The sequence below is a fragment of the Aquila chrysaetos genome, chromosome 12 (genome assembly GCF_900496995.4).
Source record: "Aquila chrysaetos chrysaetos chromosome 12, bAquChr1.4, whole genome shotgun sequence".
NCBI classification, from domain to species: domain Eukaryota; kingdom Metazoa; phylum Chordata; class Aves; order Accipitriformes; family Accipitridae; genus Aquila; species Aquila chrysaetos.
In genome coordinates, this window is record NC_044015.1 from 42,376,994 (window position 1) to 42,391,429 (window position 14,436).

Consider the following 14,436-nt stretch of genomic DNA (forward strand, 5'->3'; position numbering starts at 1 on the left):
CTATGAAAGGTTCATTTTATCTGTTGTTCAAAAAAATTGAATCCGACCTTATCCAAGTAAAGGCTGCATTGATGCAAATCATGATAATATTTTGGAATTAGTCTACATTGAATCATTTGTATTCAGAGATTTCAGTTTCTTATCTTTTAGTAGCAGCTTTGACAAACAATTTCAGAATATTCTAAATATGATTCATTAATATAATTTAGTGTTGTATTCTAGATGTGATGTTTGCATGTAAGCCTCATTAGTGCCACTGGGAATTACAGGAGAAAACTGGTAGAAATTATAAAGTGCAGATGAAGCTTATGTTTAGATAAAGGTAATCTGCTGCAGAGAGAATATAAGCCGTTACAGAAATCTGGCGTTTTCAACTCTCTTGCATTTTGTTTTCTAATAAATCCAGGCTTCTTGTTTGCTAGACTGATATTTAATTGGATTTGGGTGCCATTTATAACAGTCTGTACACCAGAACATACACCTGAGCACAGGAGTGGTACTGTGTTACTGAAATGGAAAAATTCTTCTTTATTTGGTAGACTAGCAGACAGAATATGTTCTGTAAATTATATGTCTGCTTCCATCCCATTTTAGAAGATTTCTGAGCGAAAAGTTATTTGGATCCTGTGTTCTCCCGTTCCGGACAGAGTTCTGTCCATAAATCAACCAGGGGACACCCAAGGCATGTCCCAGTGCTCTGCAACGGCCGCATCAGCGCTCACCTCTTGGAAGAAATGGGTTTTGTAACGATGCAGCCCTGTAACGCAGCGTTTGCAATGAGTTTGCCAGGCCTCAGCACTGAGGCTTGTCAGAGCATCTCTGCCTGCACTTGTCCTGCCCTGCCTGCAGCTTTGTTGTGCCTGCTTCAGCTGGGGCAGCGTTTCCTCCAACTGAGCAGGCATCCCTGGCTAATCTGTTCTACCTTTGCCTTTCTGTGGTACAACCATGGTTTTATAGAGCCAGCGGTAGCGAGACGTGATTCTGTGTGTAATGAGGTTTTTACGACTGTGACACAATGATGCAATGCGGAGAAACACAAGCTGGTGTGGGAGCAGGGGCCTGAGAAGCAGGGACACAGGACACGGTGCAGAGGAGGGCAGGCACGGGGTGGATAGAGATGGGCAGGGACTGCCACGGCTATGAACAGCTCACCCATGGTCCATTAAAGAAATGCAGATTTGGAGCTGGACAAAGTGGTCTTTAGGGGTATCGGAGAACAAAGGAATGATATCGGGCATACGTAGAAGGCACCACATACAGTAAATTAGGATGAAACATGGAGCTGCAGAGCAATGAAGAAAGAGCAAAGGTGTAAGAGCATGCTAGCAAACACTTCAAAATGACCCCGAAAAGCTCCTAAATGGAGGAAGAAGAAACCACCAACATGAACATCACATTCCTCCCCCTGAAGGATCCTGGGTGCTGACAACTCGCCAAAACAGCCCCCAGCAGAAGGAAGCCACCAACCTTCAGCCCCCACAGGAGGGGGCTGAATCAGGAGAAGGGATAGAAACTAAGTCTGTCTGTAAAAACTTCAACTGCATCAGTATTTTTTCTGTTTTGGTAAGTCATAAATCACAGAATGGTTTGGGTTGGAAGGGACCTTCAAAGATCATCTAGTCCAACACCCCTGCCATGGGCAGGGAATATTAGATCTAGGCCAACAATGACCCTTGAATTAGAAGTTCAAATATACATATATAAACCAAGCATTTATTGTGATTGTATCAGGTGTACCTCCTCTTTGCCCATACACAAGCTTGAGCAGTTCATGAGCAGCAGTGTAAGTGCATCTGGAGGTGAAGTGAACCAGTCATGCCGTGAGAAGATGCTTCCAGTGCCACCCCAGACAGCAAGCCTGTGGTAGGTGCACATCCCAGTGGTTTTACAATGAATTATGCATGCACGTACTGAGGGCCCCCCTGGACTAGAGAGACATGGACATCCTGGAAGGAGTCCCGCGGAGGGCCATGGGGGTGATGAAGGGACCACAGTACCTGAACTGGAGAGCAGCTGAGGGAGGTGGGGTCTCAGCCTGGGAAGAGAGGGCTCCGGGGGTCCTATACCTGATGGGGATGTAAAGGAGATGCATCAAGCCTCTCTGCAGAGGTGCTGGTGACGGGACAAGAGGCAATGGGCTCTCGCTGAGACACAGGAAATTCGATTTAAACATGAAAAAAAAGCTTTCTTGCTGTGAGTGTGACCAAACGCTGGCAGAGGTTGCCCAGAGAGGCTGTGGCATCTCCATTCGTGGAGATATTCAAACCCAACTGGACATGTTCTGAACAGGAGTTGGACTGGCTGATCTCCAGAGGCCTGTGCCTCAGCCAGTCTGTGGTTCAATTCTGTGATTTTCCTTTTGTTTTTTTTTAAAGTACCAAATTTGTTAAGCCCATGTTTGTGTTTCATCTAACCTACTGCTTCCTGGTGAGAGAGTAAGGGATGGGGAAAAACCAATCCAACAAGCCACCCTTCCCCAAAGAAAATCCTAAAAGGAGAAGGTGTATGGGATTTGCAGGATTACCTGCCAGCTACTTGGTCAAGATGCTCCAGCAGAGAGGATGAAAGAGCAAGCACATGGTAAATGAAAGTTGCTGTCTCCTACGGGCACTATTCATATACACTTCCAAGAGGGCCGAGAATGCAGAACAAAGCAGGTATTGGGCAAGGGAAGGGAAACAAAGCAGAGGCTGTAACTGCCTGCCCTTAAATCCTCCGTGGTGGGAAAACATACCTGTCCGCCCGCAGTTTGCTGTGCTAGGCGCTCAGCAAGAGCACATTATCATTGCACCATGAGCACTTCGATTGACTCTCCCCGTACCACGATATCTTTGAGTAGTCTTTTCCTCAAATTTCAGTTTCAGTTCTCATTGTGGTAAATGTAATGGGTCTGCAGCTGAATGATCACATTTTTCCTCTCAGTCCTCATTCTCACTCCTTTGGTCAAGATACAAAATCAGTGGGTTCACTGAAAGCCCTGCCTTGTGATTATGTCCACTAATTTTGTCTGAATTCAAGATGAGGAGGATCTAATTCCTCCTCAGACCCCTTCTCCAGCCTGAGTGCACTAATTCTCCTTTTCTGCTTTTTTCCTCTCCAGGAAAATTGTAACAGCTCCTTTCGGCAGACAATCTAATGCTTTAAGCTATTACTCTAAAGTATCACCACGGTTTCCAATAAAATTTTATTTGACATTTAGTTAAAAGCCATTTTCTGCTACAACTGAATTTTTTTCCCTAGTCCCTTGATGGACACTTCAAGCAGAATTCATTGTCATTGTCTTAAAGGTCAAAAGTTTTTTTGTTTTTTTTTTTTTTTTCTCCAGATCTTGCTTTGTAAAGCAAACTGTTACTCAGGATTATGAGACACTGCGGTAAGCTGTGACAGTCCATAAAACTGTTCTTCCCTGCAATTACATGGATTTTATAAAAGTTGTGTGAGCAAACAGAAAGACCTTCACTGCAAAATCAATTATCATTGTAGAGTCCCTACAAAAGAACCAGTGCAATACCAGTCTTGCATGCAACAGGCAGCTGGAAGCAGGGAGTTATCTCCTTTCAGAAACACAAAACCCACCAGGATTTCCAAAGCCAGTAGCTCTGGGACACGGAGCAGGGATCTCCCCACCTCCGAGTGAGACAGATCCTGCTTTGCTGGCAGGGAGCCAGCTTCGGTGGCTCTGCACCAAGTCAACCAGTGTACAGATGCCTGTAATGTTAGCTAGCTAAGAGTTTCCTTTAAATATATTATGAGGAATTGAAAGTATACATGGAAATATTAAATAGAAACTATGCTTTTAGAGGTCATTTTGTTTGCAAGTTTTCACCCAGGTAATTTAATTTGTTCAATAAAACCATTCTAATAAACTATGCTGTATCATGGCATAATGGTTCAATGGTAGTTACATTAAATTAAATCTATTGCACAATGTGTTAACGTTTTTAACTTTCATGCCCACTTCTAGAGAGCCATGTGTGTTCTTCATTATTTCCTTGCTTTGGTTTTAATTGGAATTGTTTGATAAATGTCTGCAGCCTGTTAAAACAGGCTTAAAAATATACTTATGTTTAGGGTGCCTTTATTTCTACGTTACTATGTTACAGTAGTATTATTGTTTTCACTGATCTCAGCTGAAATCTGAAGAAGCTTTTATTTTCTAAAAGTCTAGTTAGGCACACGCTTTTTAAGGCATACAAAGGTGATGCTGTCACGCTTCTGAAAACTGAAAAAGCAAAGCCTGTTACTGGTGAGATGTTGCAGAAAGCTCCAGGTGACAGATAGTGTACTTACCAGACGGAGAGATGTGTCTCCAAGAAATGGACGGCTCTGGCTTCCCCGTGGCCAGGCACACCAGAGTAACATTGCTTCCTTCATTCACAACGATGTCACTTGAAATACGAAATATCTTCGGAGAAACTGGAATGAAACAAGGAGAAAGTTGTAATAGGAAGCTGCTGTATCAGTGCAATCCTGCCAGAGCACCGACACCTGAGGAGAGCTGGGATATCCATCTTGCCATTATTGATAAAAATACATTCAGCTGTTGAAATATAGCTATGCAAAAACCTTGTTTAGGCGTGACCACAGCTATTTCCATCAGGTTTGCAGAAGCTCAGCTGTGGATTGGAAATGCTATAAATAAGAAAGCAGCAATTTCCTCTATTTTGTGCAAAGCAGGTATTGTTATCGAGTTCCCAGTAAACTGCTACTGATGGATGCTCTTGTTTAAGATAAGGTTCAGCTTGCTCATGACAATTTGAAAAGAAGATGAAATTAAATTTTTCTTGTACTTTTAAAAATAATGATGCCTATTACATCTACTCCATGTGTACTTGGAGAGTCATATCTGTTCATGGAGAAGACTAAAATACCTTTATTTCTGTTGCTTTGTATTGCTTTTAGGCTTGCAGTAGCAACATGGCTAAGAAAAAATAAGCTAGATTTTTTTCTTTCATTTCATCAGCAGAATTCTTCACTAGACTACATTTACTGTACTATTTATACATCTGGGCATAAGAGAACCGAGTTCCACATGGATGGAAAATGATGGAAAGCATTAAACGGCCTACCCCTAAGGGAATGCTTTACTTCTTGTAATGTTACACAGGGAGGAAAGGAACTCAGGGTCCCAGCAATGAAGGCAGGAATTCTGGATTTCAGAATGATTCTTTCTTTCTAAAGAAATATGTATTTCTTTACAGTCTTATTGTTACATTTGATAGAGAAATCAAATCAATGCAGTAAGAAGGCATACCCTAAATGATGTTTCTGAAAAGCACTATTCTCTATATGATAAATAACAAATTTTGTACAAATATCTGTAAAAGATACAGATCTTGCATGTGGGTGTTTCAGAACCTTCTGTAACGACTGCTTTAAAATCGAAGTGCTCTGCAAGGTAAATGAGTACCAATAAAATGAGGAAAAAAAATGTTCATCATCTTCCATTCTCCTAACCAAAGTTTGTCCAACTGGAGCTTTACTCTCCTGAATAATGCAGTCTTGTCTTACTGGTTTGCTCCAGTTTGTCACAGCCAAAATCCCCCCATCTAAGCCCATACATACACCTTTGCAACCGGGAAGACATTGTTAGCATCCCTTCAACGTACATTGAAAGTACAGAGCTTTTTCATAGACACAGACTGGTTTTGTGTGCTTTGGGATCTCCACCTGCAGATGTTCTCCAGCCCTTTCCCTGGTCCAGTGACAGGAAGTATTTCAGTAGTAGAAATGAGTTGGGGTCAGGCAGACTTAAAAAACCTGGAAATTCTCAGTGCTTGCTTGTGGCTATGCATTTGTAAGCAAAGAAAATTAAAAGTCTATGTAGAGGGTTTTTTTAATTAGCAGAGAAACTTTGTCTTTAGGGAAAACGAAGGTCTGGGGAAGGCTGAACCCTCCCCAATTCTTAAAGCAGTGAAGGTCAGTATTACCTGCCTTTGAAGTTCAAGCAGGTTTACACAATCACTTGAACAGAGATATACTTCTGAATTGGCCATAGTCTAACTCACAAAGGTGACAATCCACTCTTCCCTACTTCACTTGATGACCTGAAAAAGCATTTAGTCATTACAGACAATTTTTGGGAACTGAAACATGCAGAAGAGTTAGTTCCACCTAAAGGGTTAATTTATTAATCAAATTTCTTTGCAAATCCCTGCAATGAACCCGTTACTCAACCTCCTCCTGCAGAAGTCTCTCCCATCCTAAAGGAGACCGTGAACAGCCGTCACCGACATACCATCACCCCACGCCAGCTGTGCCATGACATGACCCGTCCTCGGGGTCCCCCATGCCCTGATACAGGGCATTGTTAATACAGGTCTCCCCCACTTCCCTGTCCCAGGCCAAGTTAAATATCATTAACGTTTCAGCTCATCAATAGAGAAAACATTGAAAGGAATTCTTATTTATGTGTACAGAGTATGAAAAATAAAGCTACTTCCTAAAGGCAGCTGGTGAGGGATCATTCCAGCTGAAATGTAGAAATCCATCTGAGAGCAGGATATCATGAGTAATGGGGCATATGCAGTGGCTTTATTCAGTCCACAATATTTTAAAAATATCTTCCTAAATCTGAGCCACTTATTTCTTTATCCTTCAAGAATGAATGCACTTCCAGAAAGTCAAGTAAAGGAATCAAATAACTCAAACCAGTTCTTCTCACAAGTAAATGTATACAACTGACTGACGCAGTATCTATTTGGAACTGTGGAAATATCTTCCAGATTAAGTAAATGTTACGGTGTAAGACTTCCAAGAGCATTAAACTTCTTATTTGAGGTTCTGCACCTTTGAAGGTAGAAAAAGAGAGAGATTTGCTCATGTTCTACCATCACTGAAGCAGTACTGTAGAGGGATTTTTCACACCTGACACCTAATGCTATTTATCCAGGTGATTTTTATTTGCCTTAAACTTATCACTAAGCATAAAGGAGGTGGCTGGAGCCTGCTGTGCTGCCACAATGGCACTGGGTGGCCAGTACAAACAAAAGCAAGATAAAGGCAGTCTCCTGGGGCTCAGGCTGTGCCAGGGTCAGAATTAGGTTTAGTCCAGTCTCTTCCCTGCATCCATCACCACAAAATGGGTGGGTGAAATATCCGCTCATTGTTCAGTATACTGATTTAACTATTGTCACTGATAAAACCTCATTAGAAATACGATAACATTAATTTCAGTGGGAGTGAGGAGCTCTTGGCACGCTCTATTGCTGGTCCTTCTGCTCAACTACTGTAAGTCCTGTGAGCCGAGTGGCATGAGGATCCAACAGAAAAGCTGGATCACACAAGCAATTATAATCAAATCTCCCAAAATACAAATTTCCAAAGAAAATACACTGATAGTCGTGCCATAGGCAAGAATCTAGAACTGAAGTAATAGGATTTAATTCCGTTCACACAGACGAGCAAGATTTCTTTTCCAAGACAAAGATCAACATGGTCTACTCTGTGGCTTAAAGCAAGCGTTGTCTTCATCCTCCTGTGCCTTTCCTCATAAGGTTTTACTTGTTCTTTATCACTCACCTCCTTTTCAAGTGTCCTCTTCTCACAAAAAGCAGCATATTTCCCTAATGCTCAGGCTCCCAGCCCTGGATTTCCTCCTGCACTCCAGCTCTTTCCCTCTCCTCCTTGTTTTAGGATAGCCACTGACTTTGGCTGTCAGTCTCACCTTCTTTGTTGTAGGTTTTGCCTACTGTGTTCAAACCCCAAATCTATAGTATTTTGTCAAATATTTTAATTTTGATAAAACCATATGTTCTAATAGCAAACAATTTGAAAATCCTTCCCTGGTGACTCTACATGTAAGCCATGGTTATGGAGCACAGAATTTGATATGAACAAAATTCAACTGTATTAACATATTTGTGGAATATGTGGCCAGAGGGGTCACTAGGATAATTTAGTCTGAGCTCAGATAGTCACAGGCTCTAGAAATTTTCCCAGAAGCCTGACTAAAGTATATGTTTTAGAAAGCTGTCTAGTCTTATCCTGGCAATTCCAGGTGATGCTCACACTGCCACATCTGGTAAACACTTTCAGTGACTAAATACCCCCTCGCTGCTGGGAAATAGCATCTTAGTTCAAAATTGCATTCCACTAAATTCAGCTTTCAGAAATCAGATCTTATCATGTTTTTGTCTGCGAGACTGAACATCACCCTTACTATCAAGTAGCTTTCCTATGACTAAGGACCTATACAACGTGATAAATCACCTCTTCATCTTTCTCTGCAGATGATTTGAGCACCACAAGCTTAATTTTTGTAAGGCTTCCTAGATAATATTTGTGTCTCTCTTTTGAGGAATACCTGAATCATCCCGAAATGTGAACAGTGGAACAGGGCATAATAGCCTAGCAAGAGCCTTACCAACACTGCGTACAGAGATAAACCCACTACTTTATCTCAGCTTTATTTCCTCTTTCCCTCTGCAGTTATTATCACCTGGACCATTATTCCTATTATCCCCCCAGCTCCTGCCGTGGCCAGCTGTGGAGGGAGGGAGGGGGCAGGAGGCACTGGAGGGATGAGGATGGCTTGCTGCACGGATCTCCTGCATGGTTAAAAATACCAGTTCTGTATGCTACTACAACAATGTAAATACCCGGAGGCTCCTCCTGGTCCCATTGCACGTCCACCTGTGAGTCCCTCCTGAGCAGTACTACGGGAACCTGCTCTTAATTTCCTCTTTAAAATTGCATATCTTGTAGGTAAAAACTGGTGTCCCAGGGGCTCTGCCGCAGGGACCTGCCTGCTCCGTCCAACAGCATCCTCTGTTCTACCTTCGGGCAGCTCTGTTCAGGCTTTCCCAAATCCAGCTTCCCCACTGGTGGCTGACAAAGACCTGCTTTTTCCCCTGGCTGGTTGGAGGAGTTGCTTTGTCTGGCCAGATCCGCTATCCCTGAAGCCTGACTGGTTGATACTAATAGGAATTGAGTCTCTGGCTCCTACTTCTTCCTGGACTCCAGAATTATGTGTGCCATTATTTTGCAGGGGATTGACACTGAATCTATAGATCATTGCAGGGTCTCATTTCTCATTTTCAAGGACTGGAGTTGTGTTCTTAGTTACATTTGCGTGCACATAAATGATGCAGCATAATAAAGCTTACTAGTGTAGTGGGAATGACTCTAGGGCTGCTTTTTTAGTTGCTGTTGCTTTTTTGAATGTGGGAAAGGATGTCTTATTTTCATCACAACTTAGAATTATCAGGTAAAAGGTCTGGGGCCTCAGCATAAGTGCACCCACCTTGTTTCTTAAAATGTGCACTGCCTTACTGTCTCCCCCTGTTGAAATATCCACTCAAAGTCTATGTAGTATCAAGATTACAACACATGTGGCTGGACATACAGCTCTGTTTCTTCTGAAGGTTTGCCCAGATAAAGGTGATGACAAGTTATGAACTACAATTTTTCCAGTAACATTTATTAAATCATATGGTAGCCAACTCCCTTTTCAGATTAAAATGTTATCAATCCCATTTTATGTGCAGAATATAGCCAATCCCAATAGAACATACAAAAACTGAGAGAGGAATTGGATTATAAGTTCAGAAGTGTTATGTCTGGGAGTTTGGCAAGAGAGATTTTACCACCAGAATCTAAGGAATCACCTGCTTCATCCCTCCCAGGTGTTGCAAGTATAGCTTTTGTGCTCATATTGCCTTAGCTGAAGCTTCATATGCTTGCTTTTCAATAGAGAGTGACTTTTTTGGTGAAAGAGAAGTATTATATAGCCTCTTTTCCAGAATCCCCAATACCGTTAAATTCTTCATCCAAATGCTGCTGCATCCCCACCTCTCTGTCTGCAATGATAATTTGATTTTTTCCTAATTATAATTTCATAATTATGCAATAAACACAGAGGGGGGTAGAGAGGATGCTGCTTTCAGCAGCTTAACTGACCATTTCCTTTTCACTGGAATTAATTTGTTGACCAATCCAATGTGCAAATGCTTATGCATTTCTAACTGTGAACGAGCAAACAGCAATGTGCACAGGAGTTTACAAAACGCCGTCCAGGACATTCCAGAGCCCTCCTGCGCTGTGCACTGCAGCGCTACTTAACTGCGGTGTTTGAGCACAGAAGATGCTGTTTAGGGTCCGAGCTGCAGCGGAGGGCAGCGGGAACGCGCGGTGCAAGGGACGCTCACGGCGAAGCAGCGCGTCACCGAAGTGCCTTGGTCTGCTGTGATTCAGCCTTTGCTTCTGCAGAAGCATTAACGTTCAATCGAACGCATATTTCTAAAAGCCATACTAATCTCAGAAGGCAAAATCCTCCCCTTAAGAGCACACAAACACCCGTTGAGCATCGGGGTTTCAGCGGACCGTTTGCCAGCCCCGGGGGTGCCTGCTCCCCTCCCCGCAGGCAGCAGCCCCCCCCCGTGGGGTCTGCAGGGGAGAGGGGCAATGCCATGCCCTCACGACACAGCCCCGGCAGGTTTCTTCTGTGTTACAGATTTTCTGATATCGCTGCCTGCAGCAATCAGTACACATACGATACAACAGCTTCTGGCACTCCCATGCACACAGAAGGAATTTGCTCCTCCAAATAATTTTTCGTACTCCTTCCCATGAATCCCAGGAGCTGGACATTTTCACCCAAAGGGCAAATCACCACCATCAATTCTCTTCCTGCAGCTGTTTGGAGCCTGTGGGATGTGAGTGCACACAGTCCTTGCTGGCAGTACTTCACACCCCCATCCACTATATCCAAAATACACAACGGCTGTATGTAATTTTCAAATGTACGATATTTTAGAATAGCATTTATACTACATATGAGACTACGGTTATAAACACGTAAGGTCTATTGCGTTTTCATCAGGGAGACAGAAAGTCTCTGGTGTAATGATTCTTCCCTGATGCCATGCTCCACGACTGTTTTCCCGACAGCAGCAGGCACGGGGCACTCACTGGAAGGCGACCGCGTTTCATTACAGCACCACAGAGACTCCTGATGTAATTGCCAACCGCCTACTCCAGCCCTTTCCTCTCTGACTTCAGTATTTGTGCCTGTATCTCAGTGAACTCTTTTTCCCCGTGCCCTGTTAGATGATCTGTTACAGAACTACAGCTGAGCTTTAAATACGAAAAAAAAAGAAGAAATCGCAGGCAGGAAGGTCTGTGAGTACAGCACAGTGTTTGAGCCCTATTTTTATACCCGGTTATTTTCCATACTCAGCGTTGTACAGAATACAGACCCCACCATCCTTGCCTCGAGGGACACAAGATCCCAGTGGACAAACCCTCTCCAGATTTTGCTAAAGAGTGGAACGTCTGATCCAGAAGAAGTGTGCATGCTTTTGTTTCTTTTTGAGTCTTACAAAGAATTTTGCAGTCTTTCTAAGGGAAGATTTGAACTGTGACATCGTAGAAGATGGAGAATTTTCCAGACTTCCAGAGTGCAGATTAAGTGATTTTCTCTTAAGTACATGCTTTGTTCATTTTCTAATTGACTGAGCTCTTCTTTAATCTGGGTTTTATAGTGGGGAAATTAAATAAAATCAAGTAGAAGATGTCTGTAAGTCTTATTACAATGACACTGAGCAGGTTGCATCATTTATGCACTTCCAAAATAGAATTAAAAAATAAAGGAATACAGGCCATACATTAACTAAAATAACACACAGGTAAGCACAGAAGTGTAGTCCTGCTGTATAACATAATTCTGTAGAATTACAGAAATGATACAACATGAATCATAGAATCATTTAGGTTGGAAAAGACCTTTAAGATCATCGAGTCCAACTGTAACCCAACACCACCATGCCCACTAAACCGTGTCCTGAAGTGCCAGATCTATGTGTTTTCTGAACACCTCCAGGGATGGTGACTCCACCACTTCCCTGGGCAGCCTGTTCCAATGCCTGACAACCCTTTCAGTAAAGAAATTTTTCCTAATATCCAATCTAAACCTCCCCTGGCACAACTTGAGGCCGTTTCCTCTTGTCCTACTGGTACTCATGAAAAAATGTAGATTTTCTTTTTATCAGTGATTTCCTAGGAAGATCTTCTTTCCCATGATAGAAATTGGCTTCCATAGTAAGCGTTTCTGGAACCTCACAAAGTTTGAGACAAATAATGATTTCTGGTATATTGGTATGCTGCTAATTTTTCTATTTACTGACTGATAGGGATCATTACATTCAGATCACTAAAATCTGTGGAATTTATTAATTATGACTAGAATATATATGCATAATCACAATGGAAAGTTAATATTTAATAAGAATTAAAAATTACTATTTTGCATACATACTTCTTACGATGCCTCTAAAGGCTCTGATCTACAAGCAGATTTAGCTTTTAATATCTGCTATGCTGAGCTTTGAGTGCAGATTAAATCCGTTGCAGAGCTACTCTCCATTTCAACAGCTACAGCCTTTCACCCATCCCACATGGCAACTGTGAAGGTCAGAAAAAAAATTAAATATAGCAGCAAATAAACATTTATGCAGTATATGGATTAAAGAAATGCATAAGAAACAAGCTAATGAGCAAGGATGGACGACAAATTAAAATCCCAAGTAAATTTTGTACAGGGTTCCAAAATGAAAAGCACTTCACAGTCATCTGACATTTTTTCTTAAAATGCTTTTAAACGAATACCTTCTGATTTAGGACAAGGTATATAGACTGTTTGTAGAAATTAAATAGAGGCGGCAATCAAAACTAATCTTCTGCTTTCTGTAGTTTTACCAAGCCGCCCTACTGCGGGAACAGTGGGGCGAAGGGACTGAGCGAGGAGCCTGGGGGGGCAGCCCCAGTGGCGGAATCCCCCCCTTGCCAGGAGGCAGCACAGACGGGGCTGTGGGTGCAATCGTGCAACGTGCCAGGTGTGCCAGCGTGTTAACGCAAGGTACAGCCCGGTACAGGATCCCTGGTGCTGCCAAATGCCGGCGACAGGCACAGAGCACCAGTGGCGTGGGAGAGCAAGGGACGGAAACCACTGCAGAGTCATTGCTACGTGATGGCCAAACAGCTGCGAGGTCGCAGAACTGATTTGCTATAACTCACCTGACGGTCTGATTTTCCAATTAAATATTATGAGTTATTTGGGACCAATTCTCCATTTGCAAATTTTGAACTAAAGAGTTGCCCGTGCCACATCAAATATTAAATGCATGTTAGCCCTTGATCATTTTCTGGGAGTCAAAATAAATCAAAATCAAAGCCAAAGTTTTTTTGTTATCTAAAACAAATGAGAAAAATGAAATGATTATTTTTTGTTTTGCTGATGAAATTTAAGGCGATGCTAAACATTTTGGAAAAAGATTTACATTTCAGTGAAGCTTCATTTCTGTTCAGAAAGCAATTTATTACATTGCTCTATTTAAATTTGATTGAGGTTAAAATATGGAGCAAAAGAGGAACATGGAGGAGCAAATGATAATTTGACCTCACAAGTAGTCATGCAGGCAATGCGACATCTCCAGTGTTACAGTATGATCCTAATGTGCAAACCCATCCTTACGCAGTTTGAAATCTCCACCATCCCCTTCCTTCACACGTCTGGATGAACACAGTCTCTAAAAGGTTTCTGTGAATGACCAATAGTAGGAAAATTTCAGCATTTTGCATTATTTCCTTTCTCCAATTCTTTGTTGAGAATAGTTACCATACTCCGCTTTAATAAGTAATTTGTCAACATTATAGCATAGCAAAAAACCAGGGAACATACTCAAAAAAGTTGTTTACCTACTTGGTTTGCACAGTGTTTTATTTAAATATTTACCAAAGCTTATGTCCACTACAGCGTTAAATAAATTAATCACCTATATTAGAAGTGCATACCAATAGAGTGTGGCATGAGGGACACAGTGACATGTTTATTTTCCCTTGGGCTGTTTATAAGAGAGAGAAATAAATTTGTTTCTGTTTCCAAAAGCAATTAAAACAAATGGCATGAGAATGAAGTTCAGACAAGCCTTAATAGCGAGCTACTATAAAACCAAGTGTGCAATAATAATGATAACGTTAATAATAACAATTTTATTCCACCCTGGTGGTACTAAAGCACAATCCATTGGAACCAGTCCATCAGCTCCAAACCAGCTTGTAAGTGGTAACAACCCGCGGTCCCAATCTCAAGGCCCTGAAGACAAATAAAACGGAGCCACTCGGCATTTGCCATCGTGAAGGACCCCACAGCCATCTTCACAAAAACTGCCGCGAACTGCCGAACGCTGCCCAAACGGGTTTTTGCACTCAAAGTGGGCTTTGCCCCCGTGCCCCCCGCCCTGACGGTGCGATGCTGCTGTGAGCTGCCGAGACCTCACTCCGCATCGTCGGGGGGGGGGAACGATTGTTCGTGATGTACGGATGAGCTTGTAAAGCACTGGGGACTCCCCGGCGATCGCAAAAACTGCTATCTCAATGTAATTTGTTAGCACCAGTAGTCAGGAAACACTAGCTGCGCTGCACTCGCAGCCAAGATCT

General features: G+C 42.4%; 1 protein-coding gene across 3 annotated transcripts in view; it reads right to left on the reverse strand.

Annotated features, from left to right (window-relative positions):
* The window catches only part of NEGR1 (neuronal growth regulator 1), a 297,771-nt gene that overhangs the window by 105,190 nt on the left and 178,145 nt on the right, over positions 1-14,436 (reverse strand). For all 3 annotated transcript variants that reach the window (XM_030033013.2, XM_030033015.2, XM_030033014.1), the window contains exon 3: positions 4,291-4,416. In XM_030033013.2, coding sequence (XP_029888873.1) covers positions 4,291-4,416 — 126 coding nt within the window. The remainder of the gene's footprint in view (positions 1-4,290; positions 4,417-14,436) is intronic.